Source organism: Semicossyphus pulcher, unplaced genomic scaffold, assembly GCF_022749685.1.
Source record: "Semicossyphus pulcher isolate SPU_LCO1_2020_fin unplaced genomic scaffold, fSemPul1.0.p SCAF_22, whole genome shotgun sequence".
Taxonomy (NCBI): domain Eukaryota; kingdom Metazoa; phylum Chordata; class Actinopteri; order Labriformes; family Labridae; genus Semicossyphus; species Semicossyphus pulcher.
Window position 1 is genome coordinate 14,680,458 of NW_027211696.1, and position 21,410 is coordinate 14,701,867.

Genomic DNA, 21,410 nt, shown 5'->3' on the forward strand with positions numbered 1-21,410 from the left:
ATCTTTGGGTCTTTATAACCCAGCCTGTGATGTTCCCTGCTTCATGAGCCTCTCAGATAATTTACTCTCGTACCGCACACCTCTCTTCGTTTGCATTTCTTCCCCTCTTTATTTCTTAGAATGTTGACCTCTAACCTCTTCTCATGGGTGTGTGTGTGCGTGAGTGTCCCTGCAGGCTGCCATACCACAGCTTTATGAAAATAATTAGTCACAGAATTACTTCACAATTTGTTTCAATTATTATAGAGCAAGGCATTACAATAAATTCTGTGTTATAAAAAAACAGATATTGAACTACTTTTGCATTTTTGTCTACGGCCACTAGGGGGTTCAGTGAACCCTCTGAACTCCCCCAGTTCTATGTCTATGTATCTTTAAATTCCGTTTATATGAAAGGGATTGTAAAGGTGTAACTTTTTAGAGCCTATTCATTATTCAATAAAACAGTATGAATATGACAAAAAGAGACGAAGACATCAATTCTTTTTTCACAACAGATTTTATTGTGGTTCTTTTTGAATGTTTGTTCTTTAGTAGTGGCTCCTCTTACAGATTCAGATTCACCATATGGGTCGAGGAAATATTGCACACAAACATCAGAAAGCACTAAGGAATACTTCCACTTGAAACTAATTGCTATAGGTTACATATGAGTTTGGGAAAAAGGGGGCAGAGAGGATGCAAGTTTTCACAAGACAAATATACCACACAGCTGCAGACAAACATTATTAAAGTTCTCCCAAGAGAAAGATGGAGAGAAAAAGGCAGAGATTATTAGCCAGAGAGAGAAGTAGAAGAAGTGTAGAGAAAGAAGACAGAGAAAAGAGAAATGTCCGTTGAAGAGAAATGTCAGTTCAGAGTTTGTAGGTTTGTTGTTGGTTTAAAGTGGCATCATGAACACCTGACATTGTTTCAGAAATATCTTGTGAGCATGGTGAGTTGTTTGTAAAGCCTGTAGTCGTCGAGTTGTGAGTAATGTGTCTCCGGAAGCAGGCCTGTAAATGTTGATCTGCGGCCTGCGTACTGTAAGTTTTGGTGTGTGTCATTTCTGTGTTTAAAGTGTCTATTCTTTGTTTTACATACTCTCATCTAAAACACACAGGTCACTCTCTCTCATCTCAAGCTCTCGAGAAAACCTCCGCTGCTGGAAGCTGTTTCCTTTTCATCAAGAGGAGAAGCTCTCTTGTTACAGCTGCCAAAAAGGCTAACCTGTGCCCCACCCTAAATCAAGTGTATATTGATACAGTGCCATTTAATATGGCTGAAGTTGCAGAAGTGGACTATCTCATGGCACAACTTGCCAAAATCTTAAAATGCACCTATATAGCCCTGTTGTTCTTAATGCAAGTCTGAGCAAAATAAAAAAAAAATCCTAATGAACCATAACTCATGCATGTCTTCCAATCACTCCTTCGCCCACAATGCTATTTATAATTATAATACAATGCTTTAGAAAACAAGACATTTTAAGGTTTATGAAAATATCCTGCCTCACCAGCTTTACGATGGGAAAAAGGCTAGCTCCCCCCGTAGCTCAATGAATACATAAAAAACGGATATAAGACATAAGATCTGATTCCACTGTTTGAGTTGACTTCAAATCTGTAAATAAAACAATCTGAAATAGAAGGCAGTCCTCTAAAAAGCATTCACATTGTGGAAAATTATATAAGACATTACAGATGCAAGAAATGCAAGGGAGAGCATTATGAAGCAACTTCCTGTTGCACAGTGTTAAAAGGCAATCCGGATAATTAACGCAATAAATTAAGAGTAAAGCAATAAATTAATATTCCTACATCATCAGCAAAATGTGCCAGACCAAAAAAACATACAACCATCCGCTTCAAATCAAAGAAATCCCAGCTAAACACAAAAGCAACAGTTTCAAAATGGAAGGGGCACTTTGTTCGCCCATGATGAATATGAAGTCAGACATCATATCAATGCTGATGTTGAGTTTCCTTTCAAGTTGCAGCTATAATACCATTTAAAAGTCCTTTCTGGGATTGACATCTGGTGTGTAGAGTTACCTGCCTACTATTCCGCTAGTTCCACCAGTTCTTATACATTCATTTTGACTCCCTAAGGCAATAACAGAAAACGTCTTGTTTTATCCTTTGGCGTGGATATTCAACAATATGCCATCTGAAGGAATAATTTGTTCCTCGACAGCCATTAAAATGATTACAAGTTCTCATATAGTTTGTTCTGGGGATGCAGAAGAAACTCAATACAGCAACAACATCGTTACATTATCTGCATTAGCATAATTGGACAATAATCTGTAATTTCCTTTGAGTACAATCCATTTATACCTTTAGATAAGATAGCTCTTTGAGGAAGTTTAATAGAAAACACTTTCCTTCGCATGGAGCCCCTCAAAGCTAATTTGTATTAGTGTTATTCCTCATTGCAGATATTGATTTTGGGGGATTAGTACACAAGAAGCATCATTTTAGCATATAAGTGTTTAAGTGTCTGCTTGGGTTTAATGCTACATGGATTTGTTTTCGGCCTCACATAATGATCCCGCTTATTATCAGTCACTAGGCAACCCGATCTCTCGTTGAACAGACCTACATCTCTATCTTACAAGCTGGGAAGGACTCATCCTGCATGACAACAGTGCTGCTGCTGGCCAGAACCATGATGTTGAGCTCCTGCTGCTTGTCGTGGGTCTCTTGGTACCACTCCCTCATCACATCCGTGTCATGGGTTGGAATCAGAGTGACCTGGTAACCAGAGAGAAGGAAAGTTTCTTAACGCAAGCATTCAGAGAATTCGAGTCTCAGTTGTTCAACCAAAAAGTCATAGCAAAATATGTTGAAACTTGAACCTTACCTGCAAATTGTTTCCCCACTGGGCTTTTCCTTCCAGTAAAGCATCAAGGACAGGCCTACTGGGCTCTTGAGCTGTCTGATCATTGCCACTGACCACATAATAAGAGGAGCGCACCCGCTTAAAGAACTCAGCATCCACATTCTTGGCACTGCAATGATTGGGGATATAAACCAAATCCATGTACATGGGAGGACAGTTGGGCAGAGGTGCCCCACCTGATGCCTTTCCACTGCCAGTACCTGAAAGAGGGAAATGACGTGCGTGTAAGATAAGATCTCAAAAATATGAGTAACTTTTGTGAAGCATTGAAGTGAAATAATTGATGACAATTTTAAAACTGTACTCACCTGATGTGGCACTTTTTACACCTCTAGATGCAGAGGTATTGGTTGCATTTTTGGCATCTTTCCCTTCTCCAACACTCTTCTTTGGAGAGGCAGTCTTTGAGTCCTTTACTTTCGAAAGAGCTGTCTTCCTGGCTGGTGAGGAGGACTTTTTCATGAGCTTTTTCTTCTTGGGCTTTTCCCCTCCCTCTGTATTAGCATTGTGAAGGTTTTCTTCAGCCTTGAGGGCCTCTGGGTCCACCATGCAGACGTCATGGTGGCCTGAGGACGGAGCAGAGTCCCTGAGTGCTACTGGAGGAGGATCGACATGTCTGTAGGTTAATGTTCTGTCAGTTGGCAGAGTCTCAGAGTCGTCCTCAGAGTCAATGTTGGCATCTGCTGTAATGGAGGGGCACTCTTCGGTCCCTGGTGGAACATCTGAATCTGTCTGTGTGGGGGCAGATTCACTGATGGATGTGGGTGGGGTCTCCTCACATTGTTTCGCAGAAAGCTTACCTCCTGGGGGTGGGGGCCCTCCTCCAGACTTAGTCAGGGGCTTCTCCTCATCCAAGGCATTTGCTTCGTTAATAAAGTACTCTATAGGGTTAGGGTTGATGAAAGATGGGGATAATTCTGTCTTGGGGTGTCTGTACTCACATGAAGTAACTAGGCAGAGGTCGACATCTGTCTTGGATGGAGCAGAGGGACTCTTCTTAGTGAACTCTGGGTCCCTGGAGCCGCAGGCAAAATTATAATTACATGGATCAGAGGAGAGGGGTAGATATGATGGGGAGGGTACTTTGGGGCTCACAGGGGATTTTGCCTCAAGGGTAGAATCCTCACATTTAAAGGGATTGGTCTCCTTTACTGGGGAATAGGTCTCCTGTTTTGAAAAGGTTAAAGATGAGGCTGATGGGGAAGTAGCTTTGGGAGGTGAAGGTGACTTGTCGTATTTAGGCGGTGTGTCTGATTTAGTGGAAATCCTTTCCAAAGATGGTGAAGTTGGGCTGCTGCCGTCTTTAGCTGGAGGACCTCCTAGCACTGGGGATGGCTCAGTGGAATGGGGAGAGTGGGTGAGAGAGGATGCCTTTGGGGTGACTGGAGATTTCTCTGCCTGCTCAGCCACAGCCTGTGTCATCTCTGTCATTTGGCATGGGGTTGTAACAGAGGGAGTGGATTGAGATGCATCAGATGGGGTTGCAGAAGTGGCAAGGACTGAATCACTCTCTTCAAAAAGCAAAGATTTTTCCATAGCTGAACTATGCTCTGCAGATGGTCGTCCATCTGTTGCGTCTGAGGGGCTGTAGTCGACTTCAGTTGGGCCATTCTCTGTTGCGCGTGAGCTTCCTATAGATGGATGCTCTGGGGATTGTTTACTAAAATCAAGGGCTAAAGAGTGATCAGGGGACTCCTGGCCAAACTCTATTGACATGGTAGAGTGCTCTGGGGATTTAGTGTCTTGCATCTGGGCTCTGCTTTTTGACTTTGGTGAGATGTCTGGGGAGATAGACATGGGTCTTGGGCTGTCTTCCTTGGATGGAGATCCCTCAGCTTCCTGGAAAGTGGTTGGGGTCTGAACCACAGAGACAGACAATGAGTCGTCTACCTCTGTAGAGTGAGGAGAGCCTACTTCAGCATGAAGGGAAGGAGAGTCGGTGGTTGGTTCTGGCAAGGAGCTTGTGGCCAGAGATGCAGTGGATGCTGAAGCTAAATGTGAAAACGTATCTTCTGCTACCACTTCTTCCAAAGGGGTTCCTGACTTGTCTGATGTGGTACCTTCTGAAATGGACATTTTACTCTCTTCTTTAAAAGATGTGAAAGGATTAGTATCTGATTCATGTTTGGTGATTGTTGCTGGGGACAAGGCTGATTGGCTGTTCTCTTCAGTTTTTTTATGATCTATGTCAAAGGGTGACTTTTCCATCGTTGGGTAATCAGGTTCAGTTGGAGGTGGGCTTTTTGGAGAGGACATTCCCCTCTCTTCAGGGGAGGAACTATCTGGTTCTGGCTCATAAGGCTCTGGGGTAACTCTGTTAGAGGAATCCTCTTTATCACTTGTGACTTCCACAATTGTTGGACCCTTCAGTTCTGACATAGGTGGTATAGCACCAGCTTTTTCATCTACTGGTGACTGATAGTAAGGTGTGTGACCTGAGGACTGAGGTGAGCTAGCTCCTTCCAATGTCTTGTCATCCGGGCTAATGGAGGAATCAACTGTTGCTTTGGGAGAACCTGCCAATGTGGTGGATAGTTCTATTGGGGCAGCAAACAGTGATGGAGAGTCAAACTTGTCCTTGCGGTCAACTGAGGGAGAACGTACAAGAGGTAATGTTGTGGACGTTGGACTGAGTCTTGCTGGGTCTTTGACATACTTCTCACTTGACTCTTGACCTGAGGCAAACTCTTCAACTTTCCCTGCAGAGAGAAACTCCTTACAGAATTTGTCCTCTTCTAGTGATGAAGGAGGAGAAATCGTGCAAGCGGAGTGGTTGTAGTCTTGACCTTCTGTGGCATCACTCTGAGAGTGATCTGACTCTGGCATATCTGGAGGTGGAGACATCCTCTTCCTCTCAAACTCCCCAGATGCTGATCTTCCAATCCTGCCAACGTCCTGTGAAGGAGACTCGTCATTGGTGGTTTCATCACTCTTGATGTCGCTGGGAGTCAGCATCTCATCCATTGGAGTTGGAACACTGGACACTTCAATGGTGGACTGTGTGTGGCCAGAGTTGACGGTGTAATCCTCAGGGGGTTCATCTCTGTTCTCGTCATCTGAGGCTGTTGGGCTCTCAAAGCCTTCTGGAAGTATTTCATCATGGATAGATGCGGCTGGAGAAACAGGCGAGGACACTTTTGGTGAGGCTGAAGCAAAGAGTTTAGGCTTCTCTGTTTCTCTGTCACTTATATGCAGACTTTCTACATTTTTATTAGTCACATCTTCGTTGTCTGCAACAATATCTCCTGGTTTGACTTCATCTTTCCTGTCCTGGTGTTCATCTTGACTGAAATCTGGTACTGCTCTCTGTGGTTCGTACACTTCTTCTGTCTCTCCCTTTTCTTCATAATCCGCTCCTTCGGATGTCTCCTCCATTACAGTACCTTCGTCTTCAAACTTCTCACTTACGCTGCCATTGAGTTTTCCCTTCAGAACTTGCTCATCTGGTGTTTCTCCATTGTCTCCTTCAGCCTCCGTTGTGGTTATACCCTCATCCACAGATTCTATTGTCTCAGGGGACTCTTTGGTTTGTATAATTTCTTCATGGTGGATCATTACGGCCTCTTCTTCCTGATTCTGTTTCACAGTCGCATCATCCTCCACCAACTCTTCATCTCTAAGCTCCTCAAAGTCCTTAGTGAGGTCCTCTGGTGAAGACATCATTGATCTTTCTACTTCTGGATCCTCTGGAACAGCAGCTGCACTTGCAGCAAGTTTCCCACTATCCACCTTTGTCACCTTTGACTTCACCTTTTCTTTTGACTTTGGCGGGGTTCCTGCATCTTTCTTTGAGCCAGTGTCTTTTTTCAGAGGCTTTGGTTTTGGTGCTAGACTCTTTTCTTCACCCACGGCAGTTGTCTTTTTTATGTCTCTTAAGGGCCTTTTTATATCTTTCTTTTGGTCTTTCTTATCTTCCTTCTTCTCCTTCATGGGTGAGTCTCTTCTGATATCCTTCTTTATAACTTTCTTCGCCTCTTCTTTCTTTACTTTTTCATCCTTTTTACTCTCTTGTTTGGTTGCATCGTCTTTCTTCGCCACATCTTTTTTAACCTCCTTTTTCTTTTCTACAGACACTTTGCTCTCCTTTTTAACAATCTTCTTTTTTTCTGGTGTTTCATGTTTGACTGTTTGCTCTGGCTTCACTTTTGATTCTTTCTCAGGTGCCTTTGCCTTTTTCAGCAGGGGCTTTTCTTTTTTCTCCGTCTTCTGCACTTTTTCCTGAGATGATTCTGCATCCGTCTTTGCCTTTTCTGGTGCTTCTTCCTTTGATTCCTTCCTGGTGCTTTTGCTTGGTGATGGTTTTGGGGTAGACTTCAGGCTTTCTTTACTGTCAGTTCTGTGTTTCATCTTAGCTTGCTTTAGTGTTGGTGTCAATGGCATGCTAGAAGACAATGCTTTTTGAGTGACAACCGGCTGCTTCAGGAAGTCCAAGTGCTTTAGTTTTTCCAAGCCCTCAAAGATCTGTAGTTGGGTGGTATTTCCAGGAAAGAGAACACGGACAACCTTGTCTGCGGGATTTGCAGGATGCCACACGATGAGAGAAGAGATAGACGTCAAATAGGACACAGGGAACTCTGATTCTTTTCCATTTGGCAGCAGAATGGAAGCAGTGTCTTTTTCACTACCTGTCCACTGCTTCATAAAGTGCTGCATCTCCTTTGTGTTCTTTGATGGATTAAGCACATACATCTCAAGTTTTCCAACACCCATCTTTTGGAAAAGTATTATTGGTTCTATTGTGTTTCCAACAGGCCTCTGCAAAGGTTCTATCCTCAAATTCAGCTTGGTGAGGAACTGTTTAGTGAACGCCGCCTCCTCAAGATTCTTTCGCACTCTGTAACTAGGTTCGGGGTTATCCAGGTTTTCAGGAAGATTCACAAACACAACACCGATGTCTGGAGAAATCATGTTCTTCACCCAGTCACTGTTTGCTGTTGAACCCTGTGACTGTTCCTCCTCAAGCTCTGCAACCTTCCTCTGCAGCATGCTATTGATTCCTGACAGGTTATCATCACCAATGTGGGTCAGGAGGATGGAGTCCACGCGGTCGAGGTGTCTCACCAGTTTCCAGAAACACGACTTCCTGTCTGAGCCCCCATTGATGAGCATGTTGAAGCCATTGACGGCAAAAAGAGCAGAATCGCCATGACCAGCAGGGAAAATGTAGCAGCATGGTTTGGAGAGTTTGAGAAATCCACCTGAGGTTGGTGGTTCTAACATGTCAAAAGGAGATGGGATCTCTACGGATTCAGATAAATACTCTGTGAACTCTGAGAGGCCCTCCATTTCAGGGAGAATGAGAGTGGAATTTAGTTTCATGTTGATGAAGTCCTGAAGGTTGTGTTTGTCCAAGTTGGTGTTTTTCCAGTCCCCTTGTTCCGGGCAGGAGAGTGTAAGGTTGGCTTTGTTTGCTGGGTGAATGGTGCTTAGCAATTCACCAATCTGTGCATGAAAAGAAATGTGTGACTTTAATTGATAATATACTGGAATATGTTTCACAGTTCCCTTGTGTATATGTACACACCTGTTCTGTGTGTATGGTCAGTTAGTCAGTTAAAAATGTAAAGCTAGAAAGGGAGTTTTAAGGGAGGGCAACCCCCAAACATTTTCATGGCAACGAAAAATTTAAATGAACACATGAAAAAGAACACATATTGAATTTTGGGTGCTTAGAAAAAGTAGATAATCGTGTTGGCTCACCTCTTGGTCGGTGAATATGTCGATGAAGTTGAAGAAAGAGAAAGATCCAGACTGAAGAATCAGCTCCCCAGTGTTTTCAGAGCATTGCCCTGAGAGAACCAGAAGCTTGTGTCTGGCCGTGTCTGAGATCATCAAACGAACCTAGAAATGAAAAATAGTAAATGACATTGACTTTGGTTGAAATTAAATATTATTGGCAACAGAGATGGGTAATGCAAAGCATTGCTGCTGCAGCAATCAGCTTAATGATTTAGTGTGTTTGCTATTTCACCAGTTTCACGTCACTCACATCCATTAGCTAATTAGCTGACGTGTTCTTTTTCTGTCTATTCTGCCAAGTTCCCTTTCCTCCCTCTGTCTCTTGCCTCTCATTCTTTCCTTTGGTCTTTTTCCACTTCAGCAACATCAGCTGTTATGGACGGCTGGCCAGGTCAGTCCTGCTGTGCTCAAATATATTTTAAAGCACAGTTTGACTGCAGACATGGCTAGAGGGTGAAGGCAACACTAAAAAGGAGCAGTGACACAAGAGAAATATCTTGTGTCACGTGTGCTCCTGACCCTCCTATGACTTCTTCCCTTCATTATGTACCAAAAGCTTTTCTACAAACACAAAAGGTGAACGACAGCACTTGTTATTCTAGCATTAAATGAGGCATTAGTCCTGTCCCTTGGGCTCCTAATTGCTTCTATTTTTTTTTTTTATTCCAACGAAGAGCAACAAACAGCCGTTCGTATTAAGCGGGTGGATAATTGGCCAACCGTGGTGGATGGGTCATGGCTGAATAATTATCCTTTTCAAGCTGTAACTGCTTTGTAAATGTGCGTTTTAATGGATTAGTGTATTATCCCGGAACATTAAATACCAGAAAGACAATGGAAGAGGTTATGAATTATATGATAAACAATTATGGCTAATTTTACCTCGGTGCTGACTGCGTCATCTGAAGGGTTGATAAGCACCACCGTTTCCAAGGCATTGCTCTTATGATGAAGAATTCTCTGCCCTTAAAATAAAAAAAAGAAACAGTTATAAATAAACAACTCATTTCAAAGTCACATAAGACACAAGAAATTGGATTGTTTTAATTTAATGCCTTTGTATTATAATGTTGATACAGTGCAGACACAACTAAGGTCAATTAGTCTTTGAACAGAATAAAAATATCCGCAATCCGCAATTGAGAATTGTTTACGTTGTTTTTGTATCTCCCTTCCAATTTGTAATAATGAGGATTTCGTGCTTCCATCTAAACGACATAAAACACTGATTACAAAGTCCCACTGAATCTCAACTCCTCTGGCTCTGACAGGGGGCGGGGCTCCGACAATGTATCATCTAATTTCTCTAACACCGTTGATTTGGCAGCAACAATATGGCTGCATAAATGTTAATGGTCTCTGCGGAGTAGAGCTGTTTATCCCTAAGATGGATGAAAGCTCTAGTAATGGAAGTATAACACATCGCACAAACCCTGAATCCCTTTCCTTGACATTAAAACCTGTTTTAGCCTAAAACTACTTTAAACGAGCTGCACGTACAGTATATTCATACACTGTTGGCAGAGACTACTATGTGCCAATCTCCTACCATTCACGCTCTTTCATACGCCAATGGCTATGCCTTCAGGAGCAATTTGGGGTTCAGTGTCTTGCCCAAGGACAATTCAACATGTAGACTGTAGGAGGCAACGCCAACCTTCCGACTGGGAGACAATCGACACTTCCACGGAGCAACAATCCGACCCAAGAATTAGGCGGTTGCGGTTGGAGAGTAAGGGTTGGGGTGAGATTAGGGTTACGGGGTTGGGTTACAGTTGGGGTTAGGATAAAAGTTAGGGTATGGATGGGTATTCAACCTGTTATCCTGGAAGAAGAAGAAAACCAGCAAACATTTATGACGAGCTGGGAAGAGGGAATTATTGGCAGCGGTGAAATGATACATAGATTCCCAAAATAGAAGCTGTTTTATTTTCGGTTGACTGACTCAGCTATTGATCATCGTTTCAGCTCTCCTTGACTTCAAGATGAATAACAATACCTACAAGACATGAGGATTATTTGCTTAAAAACCAATACCTGCTTGTTCTGTTATCAGTATAATGGGGACTATTTGGTTTAGTCTACCACACTCTGTCACAAGCGATATGTTCCCCTCAGGAGACAGAGCCGTTTGATAAAAAATGAATAGCAAGACGTGACAGGCTCATGATCAATCATCCTAGGATTTGGATGATTGATTGTGATAATGACATTGATCCCAGCGTGGGCGTGTCCCTGTGTGTTTAAGGGGGTTTTCCTCTGGTTCAGCTGACTTGACATTGACAGGGTACCTCTAGCATCGTTATTCACCCAACTCAAACCTACAATCTGTCTTTGTTTCTTCTCTTTATTGTGTCACTTCTTCCTTAATACGCTACTCAATGATTTCCCCTAAAACCAAATGGAAAAGGACTGGTTTTATTTTGTTAATGTCAATCATTTTTCATTGGTATAATGAAAAGAAATGGAGCCACCCCCACACTGAGAATAAGACAACAAGAGTATGTTCCCTGTGGGGGTCAGAGGGCACTGAGGTGTTGCTTGAAAACACTCTTTAAATTCAGAACCATGCCATCGAAGAAAGAGAGTGCCTCATCCCCAGAGATGTGGTACCGCAGCAGCTATAAGGCTGCTGGGCCGATCGCTCCATACATATTTCATATAGCAAATTCTCATTAAAGAGCACAGAGCCTGGCTATTAACCCTGCTGCTTCCTCCCAGAGGGCTGTCACTCCATATGGAAGAAGTCTTTCCATCACTGCTGTTAATAGTGAAGTGGCTACTAGACTAGACTATCAGCATCTAATATTCTAGGGAGTTCAGTGAGGGTAGAAGTAATGACTCTTGCTTTGGTTATTTCCAGGGCTCTCGTCTGGAGGGGAAATATTCCTGGGATTCCTTTTCATGTTGGCTTTATTATCATTTTGAAATCGGGGTTTGTGTCAGTCCAACACTGCTATCGTTCAAATCCCAGTTGACTCAGGGAGAACCAGTTTCAGCAGCCTTACGCTGACGACCAGAGCTCCTTCATAAGAAGAAGACTGACTAAGAAAATGGTTCCACTGGTCTGTGAAATTAGAGAACGACCAATCTTATGCTTCATCCTGTACTGGCTACTGTACACAAGTCATTTCTGTAATCGCTAAAAGCATTTCGTTTTTCTTTGTCTGTCTTTGTCTGTTACACCCTGCAACTCTTAAGGACTGGTGAAGCGCAATGCAACCACCATAACCATCGCCATCGCCACCGCCATCACTAAACCCGTGCCAAATTGCTGTGTGTTGACGCTAACTCTTCAAAAAATGACAGATTGGTCACTGGAGCTTGATCGACCCTGACAATTGCCTTGATCGATATAAAAACCCTCGACTCCCAGTGCGTCTCGGTCTCAGCGGGAGGCGAGGTAATGTGACATGCATCAATGAGCATTCTCCTCCTGGCTGAATAGAAAGTGCAAGACTGGTGTAGCCTGTCTGCCACAGACTGAGCCAGACAGGGGAACATCAATGAGGATGGCACCGCACCAAAAATAGATCAGTGGAATAACGACATTCACTTTCTCCTTCCCTTTTGCACCAAAAAAAAAAACCCTTGCACATTTGGGTTATAATTCAATCTGCAGGTGGTTTCCCTGTGTGTGTCAGCACCTTTCTCCTTGATTTCATTTCATTTTCAACCATAACAGAATAATTGATCACGGTGACTTTCAGCAGCAAAGATTGGGGCTCCCCTGATCACCGTTTTCAATGTCACTTTCTCCCATGTGCCAGGACAACTGGATTAGAAAGGGATCTAGTCTACGTAATAAGTCTGGGCAGGGAGCTAATCACACTGTTAAGCCGTCTGACTCACACAAGCGTCAATCACCTGTGTTGTAGCATCAATGCCTCTAAATAACATTCAGTTTTAAGCTCCTTTAAGGCCTTTATATTGAGGAATTACCCCTGTCAAAACAAATGACAACCTGTCAGTAGAAAGAAAATAATTACTTTATTTAAATGTCTCCCCACCACCTCTTTTTTCCAATTCCAGTTATGTTTATGAAGAGTAATGAAACTTGGTAGATGCCCAATTAATCTGATGATTTACAAGCATTTAATGGCCATTGAGAGAAAAAACGGATTTTGAAAAATAGAAGGATCTTAATCTAGGACGATTTCTTTATCACTAAACTGATTGCGGTTAAGACACAGCCTTTAACTCTCAGACAGTTCTGTCTGCACCGAATGCAGAGTGCTGGGAACTCTATACGTAACCAGATGTATCATATATCCATCAAGGAGACACCGGGGGTCTCTGGTCGTGCCCCTTTTTCCTCCTCACTGTGGGGTCCAGGCTTTCTGTGCACTAAGGCAGTTTGATGGATGGCATGTCATCTATCAAGCCGACAGATAATTGCATTCATCCTCCCACGTCGGATACCACCTGCTGGTTTGAGTTTCCCTGTAAGCTCTGAGTGCCAACTAATGAATGCACTACAAGCTTAGAGGTAAGAAAAACATTTTTTTAATACCACTAATGTTAAAATTATACCTTGCATGAACTCAGCGTCTTAACTATTATCTCTATCCTGAATTTGATGTTTTGTGTATATTTATAGATATAAATGTGTATCTCAACATTTTCTGCAAATTTGCTTTTTTGGCAAGAGTTAGAGGAGAAGATAGATACCCTACACATATATCTTTCTTGTAAATATATGGCTACAGCGGCTAGCTTAGCTTAGCATAAAGACTGAAACCAGGGAGAAACAGCTATTTGAATATTTTAAAGCACCTGTGAGGAGCTGGTTATGAAACAGATTACTCTGTATGACCTAAAATGGCAAACCAGACCATCAGCGACAGGATTTATTATTTCTATGTAGTCACTTTTAATGCCTGGAATCGCTGGCTAGTCGCTGTCAGACGAAGCGATTAACTGCACGCTGCCTTTGTTTACATTTTCCAGGGCAAAAATGTAAAGTTAATGATACATATGACTGTTAAATAAAGCAGGATGAGATTTTTTGTTAAAAAACACAACAAACAAGATATACACATTTTACCAATGAGGCTGGAAGATGCCAGTAGGAAGATTTTGTTACCTTCAGATAGAACCAGGCTAGCTGCCCCCAATTTCCAGTGTGTATTATAAGCTAAGCTAACCAGCTGATGGCTGTAGCTTTATATTTAGCAAACAGGCATGAGCGTGGGTGATTGATCTTTCACATGTATGTTAAGATTTAAACTTCACTCGTATAAATGGTAATTTATGGAACTTATATGCAGGGCAACTATCTTTAAGGGATATTAAATTGTCAAGCAAAATTTTGTCGTTTTCTAGGAAGCCGTAAAAAGGTCATGTTATAAAAGAGTCGAAAAGAAAACTTAAAATCCTCCCCTCGAGAAAGAGACTTAGCAAAAAGCCGCTGAAATTATGAGGACAATATAATTCAGTTTAACTGATTATGCAGCATTAACTCTCAGAGTCTTAGCCTCATTAATTCAGAGATCAGAACGGTGTCACATCTTTTTTACCCCTCGCATCTGTATTCACCCTATTCTTTCCCCCTTTTATCCTCTTTTCTACTCATCCCCCTCCCTTCTTTGCTCCCTTGTTTGCTTTCTCTGCCTTCTCCCCTCACCCTCTCTGTTCCCCGAATCCTCTGTGCTCTCCTCCCTTCTTTATTTTCATGGACACTTGCCACAAGGGATTCAATGCTGCTAATTACTCCCGAATCAACAGTGCATCTAGAGCTGGGTTGCAAGGCAACAGTGCGCAAGGAGTAAGAAAGATAGAAGAATGGAGGATGGGATGGTTTGATGGTAAAAAACAAGGTGGAGGATGAAAGGAAGGGGGGAGTCTCTTTAAGTGCCATCATAGTTCAATCTCCATGTTTTACCTCCATCTCAAACTACTGTATTTCATCTCCATAAACTCGAGAGATTTGAGACCTGCATTAAAATAATCAACCATATTTAGTCTGCAGTTTGCCGGCTGGATCAATCTATGGTGAAGTATGGAGCCCTGCTGGTCAGATCCAATATGGAGCCGAGCCAAGCAGAGGCTCTAACTGCTGCTGACCGTCAGGGCCGTACCGCCCACTGACTGCCCACATGTCCTGCCACACTGGATCTCTGCCATCTTTATGGAGCCGCTCCCTCACCTTGCAAATAATCCAGCTATAAAAGCAGCATGCGGCGAGATGCTGAGAGGGCGGATCGAGGGGGAGGTAATAAAACTCCTCTGCTTAGTGTGCTGCGCTGAAGGTATAGCTGACAGCGGCCAGACAGTGCACGCTGCTTAAAGGTGCAGCGGTGTGCAAGAATATGTTCCAAAGTACTGTGTTTAAGTACAGCTTAGAGGTAATTATACTTGACTCGAGTGCTTCCATTTTCTGCTTCTGCTTTGTGTTGGACTTCTTTCTCCACTACAGTGTTCTGATAGGTGTAGATACCGGTTGCTCTGCATATTTTTTATGCAAACCTAGTGTTTTGAAGAGCAGCTCCAGGCATATTTTAAGACATATAAAATGCATATTAAAATACGCTTAACCCTCCCAAGGCATCTCCTCCTTCTCCTCATTAAGACTCGGCATAGTCCCTGCGACGCGAAAACAAAATGCGTCTCTTCCATCGTTTAGTGGCAACTTGTTGAAGCTTAGCTAGCTTGAAATGTAGTAATTAGCAGTAGCAACGCTAACGTTAGTAGTCAGTAGTGAGTTTGCAAAAATTACGATGACGGCTACAGCTGGCTCGTGCATCGCTGAAGTGGTTGCCATAGGTTACACATAATGATACGCACAGCGTCACCCCGTCCATTAACGGGATTGGCTCCTTAGGTTTGTGACGTCTCAAACCTGCCAGTCTGAAAACATGTTGTTCAGCCTGTCCTTGGTACACTGCAGTTTAAAGGCTGACAGGCCCAGCCATGGAGATGACTGCTGATGTTGTCCCTGATATGTCTTGTAGCACATGAGAAACACCACATGGAGATGTTTACAAGGTTAAACACTTGATTTGCACTGGAGGGGGGCTTTAAATCAATATTCATTTTCAACTTTATTTTTTTTACAAAAATTGAAAAAGATGGAGTAGGAGAATTTAAAATATTTTTTACATTTTCTCAAGTCAAAATGCTGCATTTTCACTAATTTCAAAATACTTAGATACTTATTTCTAGATACTTCTCTTTTTTCCCCTTTCTGTCATTTAGACATGAAAGCTTATGTACTATAACTTAAGAGTTTACTAAGTATAATGAAGGATGGGGAGAACTTACTTGGGCACTAAAGTAATATTTTGTATGCAGGACTTTCAGTATGTTTCCATTGTTATAGGATTACTTTAACATAAGTTAATAATTATAGATTTAGTTTTAATAGTTCTCTTATCAATAATTAATCCACTGCTAGTGTGAAAACGTCTTTTCCTTCCAGTTTACCTCTGACGTCTGCAGAGAAGCGCGCCGAGTGTCTGGAGACAAACAGTTTCAGTTCCTGGTCCAGGTTGCAGTCCATGAGGTTGGTGTCCCATGAGCGGATTCCTGCCAGGGAAAAACAAACGCACACAACATAAAATCAACAAGAAAATAGTAAACCAAGGAGGAGGAAGCACACCAGGGAGGAAGAACATATGTTTGCTCTGCTGTCGGATGAATCGATGCGCACAGCAGACATTACACTTGGCATCCAATCGCACCAACACGTCCAGTTCATTGAGCAGACTTAGAGGGAACATGTATGGACCGTTACTGGTTTGGCAAGAGAAAACAAATCTATAATAGGAAATATCTATAGCCCAGTTTCTGTTTTGGCATGAAGGCCAGACGCACTGGTAGCCTCCATTCAGCTCATGGTGGGAACGTCCTCTCCTGATAAATGTGCGGAGGGAAGGCCTGCTGGAGGCCTCGTGGGATGACACGACAAAAGGACTTAAAACAGAGAACTTAGTGATGGAAAGGTGGATTTATATTTAATTTCCCTCAAGATATATTTTGGTTTGATTATATTTAGGGTGTGGCAATAATATGAGACGATGAGAACCTATACAAAAGTCAGAAGACGCATTAGAAAACAGAACAACACATGCGTATTTGAAGAAGAATATTTTCCCCTGGAAGAGGCTGTATCTTTATCCCTAATACAAACAACTACACCTCTTGTTGAAATAGTTTCCTAATAAATAAGGTTCAGATGTGCTTAAAGGTGCATATAACACAGAATAACACAAACAAAAATACATCAGAAGAATTAAATTTGATACTTTTTTTTGTATTTTTAGGGATAAAGTTGCAACAATCAAAAATACAAACAATATGAAATAAAACGGATTTTTAAGAATAAAAGAAAAGACATTAAACAGTCTGGAAAAAACTCAACACTTCTTCAAAAACTGGGCAAACTCTGTGTGCTGATGAAGACTAAAGGGTCATGTGTATTGATTTCTTTCAAGGTCAAGAGTAAACTTTCAGGGCCGACAAAAAATAGGGCCAAAAAATACTAAACAAAAAATACAAATAAAGACAGAAAATGGACTGTTTAACTCTAGCAGGTAGTTAATTTGTGATACCAAGAAGTAAACACTTATAGAACAGTTTTTATCTCTATAAAGCAGCTTTGTTTTCACACGTAACTGCGCCATATTCCTTCCTCTCCTCTCCTCTCCTCCCCCTCACAAACACAGCGCTCAGGCCACAGGCGCAGGCCACTACAGCAGCTGGAACATTTCTAAACCGCCCTGCTGCTCCGTCTGAAAAGCGTTCCTTGTGGCTTTCCGTAGGGACCGCAGTGCGGACCGAGCCACGCCCACCAGCCGGCGAGGGGATGAGAGAGAGCTGGATGCGGAGTGATGATGGAGAGATGTTCCCACGGGATTAAGAGGCCAATTATTCTGTTATCGTAAAAAGCAGTCTTTTTAAAACACAAGGCGTTTTTTTTGTGTGGCTTATTCAACGAGGAAATGAAGCTTTCTTCCACAGCAACACGAACAGAAAGGCTGCTGCATAACCCCGTTATCGCTTCCTGACTGTAAACTGATGCGTGAGACCCTCCTCTCTCCTGAAACAAAAGCCTGACGCACCTGAATAACGCCCTGGCAAGGTGCTGTGGGAGAGAAAAAGCCGCAGCTGCACCGGAGCCAAAGAAATAATAAACGCTGCATTACTGGCGCATAGTCCAGATTTACTGCTGAATCACTGCTGCCTGCTCCGTTAGAGGAGCTGGCCCACGTGCATGGATGACAACAATTGGGCCTGGTGACATTAATAAGACTGTAAAAACAATAAAACTGAGCTAGACTGCTCGTAAACACAGCGGGTGGGTGGAAATGAAAGCACCTGTGGATTAAAAACATGTGTTTTGGAGATTGTATGTGGCGATATTTAAAGGGGATGTTACTGGGAGGGGCTGTTTTATATCCATATAATAAAAAATCACTTCAAGTTCAAATAGTAACCGAGTAAATGATGGATAGAAGTCGTTAATGAGCCATTAATATGCGTAATTTGCGCAGGAATAATATCGTGCGTAAAATCCAGCGTTGCAAACAGGTGCAGCATCACTTTAAAAGCTTAAATCCGAACTTTAAAGCTTCACGTCTCTGTTTAAGTTGTTATCAGGGTGTTAAGTTCAGCTCTGGGTGGCCTACACCCACCTCTCCGAGCTCCATCTTACCTTTCTCTATGTCCGCAATGGCACACTTTAGGTGATCCTCCGTTACGATCTCCCCGATCACCACCAGCAGGTAAAATTTGCCGTCGTTAAAGTGCTGCGAGGGGCTCGAGGATGTCGGAGACGCCCCGGTGTTGCTTTGGCCGCCTAAAGTCTCCATTTCTGCCGATTCTACCAGGGTGGCCATCCTCTCCTCTCCTCTGTATCTGTATCTCTTATCTCCTGAAGGCTACGCGCGCAGGATCCAAACAGCAGCAGTAGCAGCAGCAGCCCCCTCCCTTTAGATTCGCCACTGCAGCGCACACAAGAGTCTCCAGACATACAAGTGGAGCCTCGATAGGAGTGGCCCTAGCTTTTTATACCAGCAGACATTGTGTCATGTTCGGTAACCGGGGAGAGAAGAGGGCGCCGGGGCTTTTTTTTCGCACACTCACTCCACAGCTGATGTCATCCGCAACGAATCAAACGCCTCCGGAAGTCAAGGAGGTTTGAGGCTTTGTGTTGTATATACTCACCAGTGCTGGAATTCTTATGACTTGTTACTCATTTGATTTTATGTGGAGGACTTTAACTCACCACCTACAACAAGATGATTTAATTAGAGATGCATTCATGGTATGGTGAGGAATTCAGAGACCTTCTGGAATATTCTCTGTTTAGGAAGACTTCATAGATGATAATGCAGTTTCTCTGGACTTGTTATATTGTAATCTTACATTTTTATATAAAAGCGGTGGCTGTTAGGCCCTGAAGAAGCTTCATGAGGAGCAGAAAGGTTGTGAAACTCTGTATGCCAGTTTTATCTTCCTAATCAATCACTTTTTAATAGTTAAAGTTTGAATCCATAGTGATCATGAGAACGTGAGATCATCATTTCAAATCCATTTCAGATCCTTTAGCTCTAAAAAAGGTCCCTATTAGAGTCCCACTGTGTTTTTGCTGCTCTTGGAGATGATGAATAAGAAGCAGGAATTCATCAGGCAGTCAAATGAAAGATGCTACTGAGTTGCATTGTGGGAAATGTAGGCTCCATGTTTGTTTTTGAGCTTCATCAGAGACTACTCTCTGACATTTCGGCCCCTGCTGCTGTCGCCTAACTTTATGCAATACAAAACACTGTGCCCCCTTTTAGTGCTCTATTTCTTTCTGTTTCATTAAACACGAGCTTAAGCTCAGTTTTCTGAGGACATACTGTTTTACAGAGATTATGCTTCCATAAATAGGATTCCGGGGGTTTATTCTCTGTGTACAACCACAATCTGTGGTGTGATGATTGTTGGGTTTTTTTAAAATAACAGTGGACACAGTTCATGAGAGGTTTAGTCTATTCTGGGTGATCTTGTTCTGTGGTCCTCTGTAGGCTACTCCACTTTGAAGCCATTGTCTTTTAGATACAATGCCACTGTGCAATTAAAACACAACAGTGATTAAAGAAAGCAAAGTCTGATGAAATAAATGTGGCATTTAGCAGTGTAGCGAGTCTAAAGTAAACAGGAAATGAGCCCCAACCCCTTAAACCTCATGGCCTATAAATAAAGCGTAACCTGATTGCACTGATGTTTAGTTTAACAACTTGTCAAAGTGAAAGGAAGTGGTAAATGTGTTTATAGAGCACCTCTGTAGTGTTCCGACCACTCAAAGTGCTTTGACACTACATGTCACGTTCACCCTTTCACACTCATATTAACACATTGAAGGCAAAGGCATAAGTGCCAGTCTCGAATGAGGATTAATGCAGACTCATACACACATATGTGGGTTCAGTGGGGTTTGGGGTTCAGTGTCTTGCCCAAGGACACTTCGACATGTGACTGTAGCATACAGGGATCAAACCCCTAACCTCCCGATTGAGTGACGACTGACTCTACTGCTGAGCCACAGCCGCCCACCTTGAGTAGGAGTAAAATATGGTCAATAAATTGAGTTAAAGAGGGGGTATTATGCTGTTTCACATATTAAGACATATATATAATGTTACAATGTTGGATGTCCAGACTAAACGTGGGTGAAGTTTCAAATCTGTCGGTAAAGGTATGTTGGAGTAATCCCCTGCTAAAAAAGTCTGCAGGCTGCTGTAAACGCTATCTTTCAGACAGACTTCTCGAGGTGCTTCACTTTGTGATGTCACAAAGTGGAGGAACTCTATATTTGGGCATCAACCTTGGACACAGGAGAACGTCCTGCCCCTGCCACACCCAGCAGCTCAGTCTGCCTCGAAAATTGTTTTCACTCAACCACTCAGCGGCTCTGCTCGTCAAGCTGGTTAAGAATGTCTTGTGTTTCTTTCTTTGCATTGGAGAGCTGGCCAATCAGAAGAAAGCAGGCTTGTAGGGGCGGGGTTTCTTAAAGAGACAGAGCTGACTGAGTCGTTTCAGGCAAAGGCTGTATGAGGGCCTGCACAGAGTGCCAGTGTGAGATTGTAGAGATTGAGTGTAATACTTTGTGGTTTTGTTTTTAAGGTTCAGGTACAATCTAGATTAACATCATCAGGATATTTGGCTCTTTGGTTATTTGCATAAAAATACAGGACATATTGATTTAACTTTCAGTCATGATACAGCAAATTAAACATCTTACAATGACCAAAACATTGTCCAAATGTCGAGTTTTGTCACAATTACCATAAGCATCAAGTCATTGGCTTCTAACTCGTCCAGTTTCCTTCATGTGCAGATAATGGAAACGAATGCCAGATCACTGTATCCGTCTTTGATCTTACTCAGGTTGGCCTCTCGCTGCCTAATAAGCAGTTTCAAGAGATTCACTTGGGAAAAAATCCCCTTTGATTGTGGGAAGCTTGCATCTAGGAAAAAGCCAGTCTTCATATGAAAGAAAACTCAAATCAGAGGGGGGTTAAAGAAGTACAGCAAATGAAAAGAACGCAGATCACAGGATTCCAGTCTGTCATATGTTATCAGAGAGGAAGCCGTGTTTTTGTGTGAGTGTGTGTAGACGGTAAATGCAGTTGGCAGCGCTTAATGAGCCAGTCTATCTTATGATACGAACATAAAAGATGCTCAGTTTTTCCCTGGAGGATAATCTGAAGCAGCAGCTGAAACTTTGCCCTCTGTGAAAGAGAAGAGATGTCAGAGCTACAGCCGACTGTTGCAGGAACAATAGTCACAAATTTTACAGA

The 21,410-nt window shown here is 42.6% G+C and overlaps 1 protein-coding gene across 1 annotated transcript; it reads right to left on the reverse strand.

The window, feature by feature from the left end:
* Positions 1-486: 486 nt before the first annotated feature.
* map1b (microtubule-associated protein 1B) lies at positions 487-18,632 on the reverse strand. Its single transcript, XM_069672895.1, has 7 exons — positions 18,278-18,632; positions 16,048-16,149; positions 9,505-9,587; positions 8,584-8,724; positions 3,192-8,325; positions 2,845-3,083; positions 487-2,735 (listed from the first exon to the last, which is right to left on the reverse strand). Exons 1-7 carry the CDS (start codon positions 18,459-18,461, stop codon positions 2,580-2,582), a joined length of 6,039 nt encoding a protein of 2,012 aa, XP_069528996.1. The 5' UTR covers positions 18,462-18,632; the 3' UTR covers positions 487-2,579.
* Positions 18,633-21,410: the final 2,778 nt, after the last annotated feature.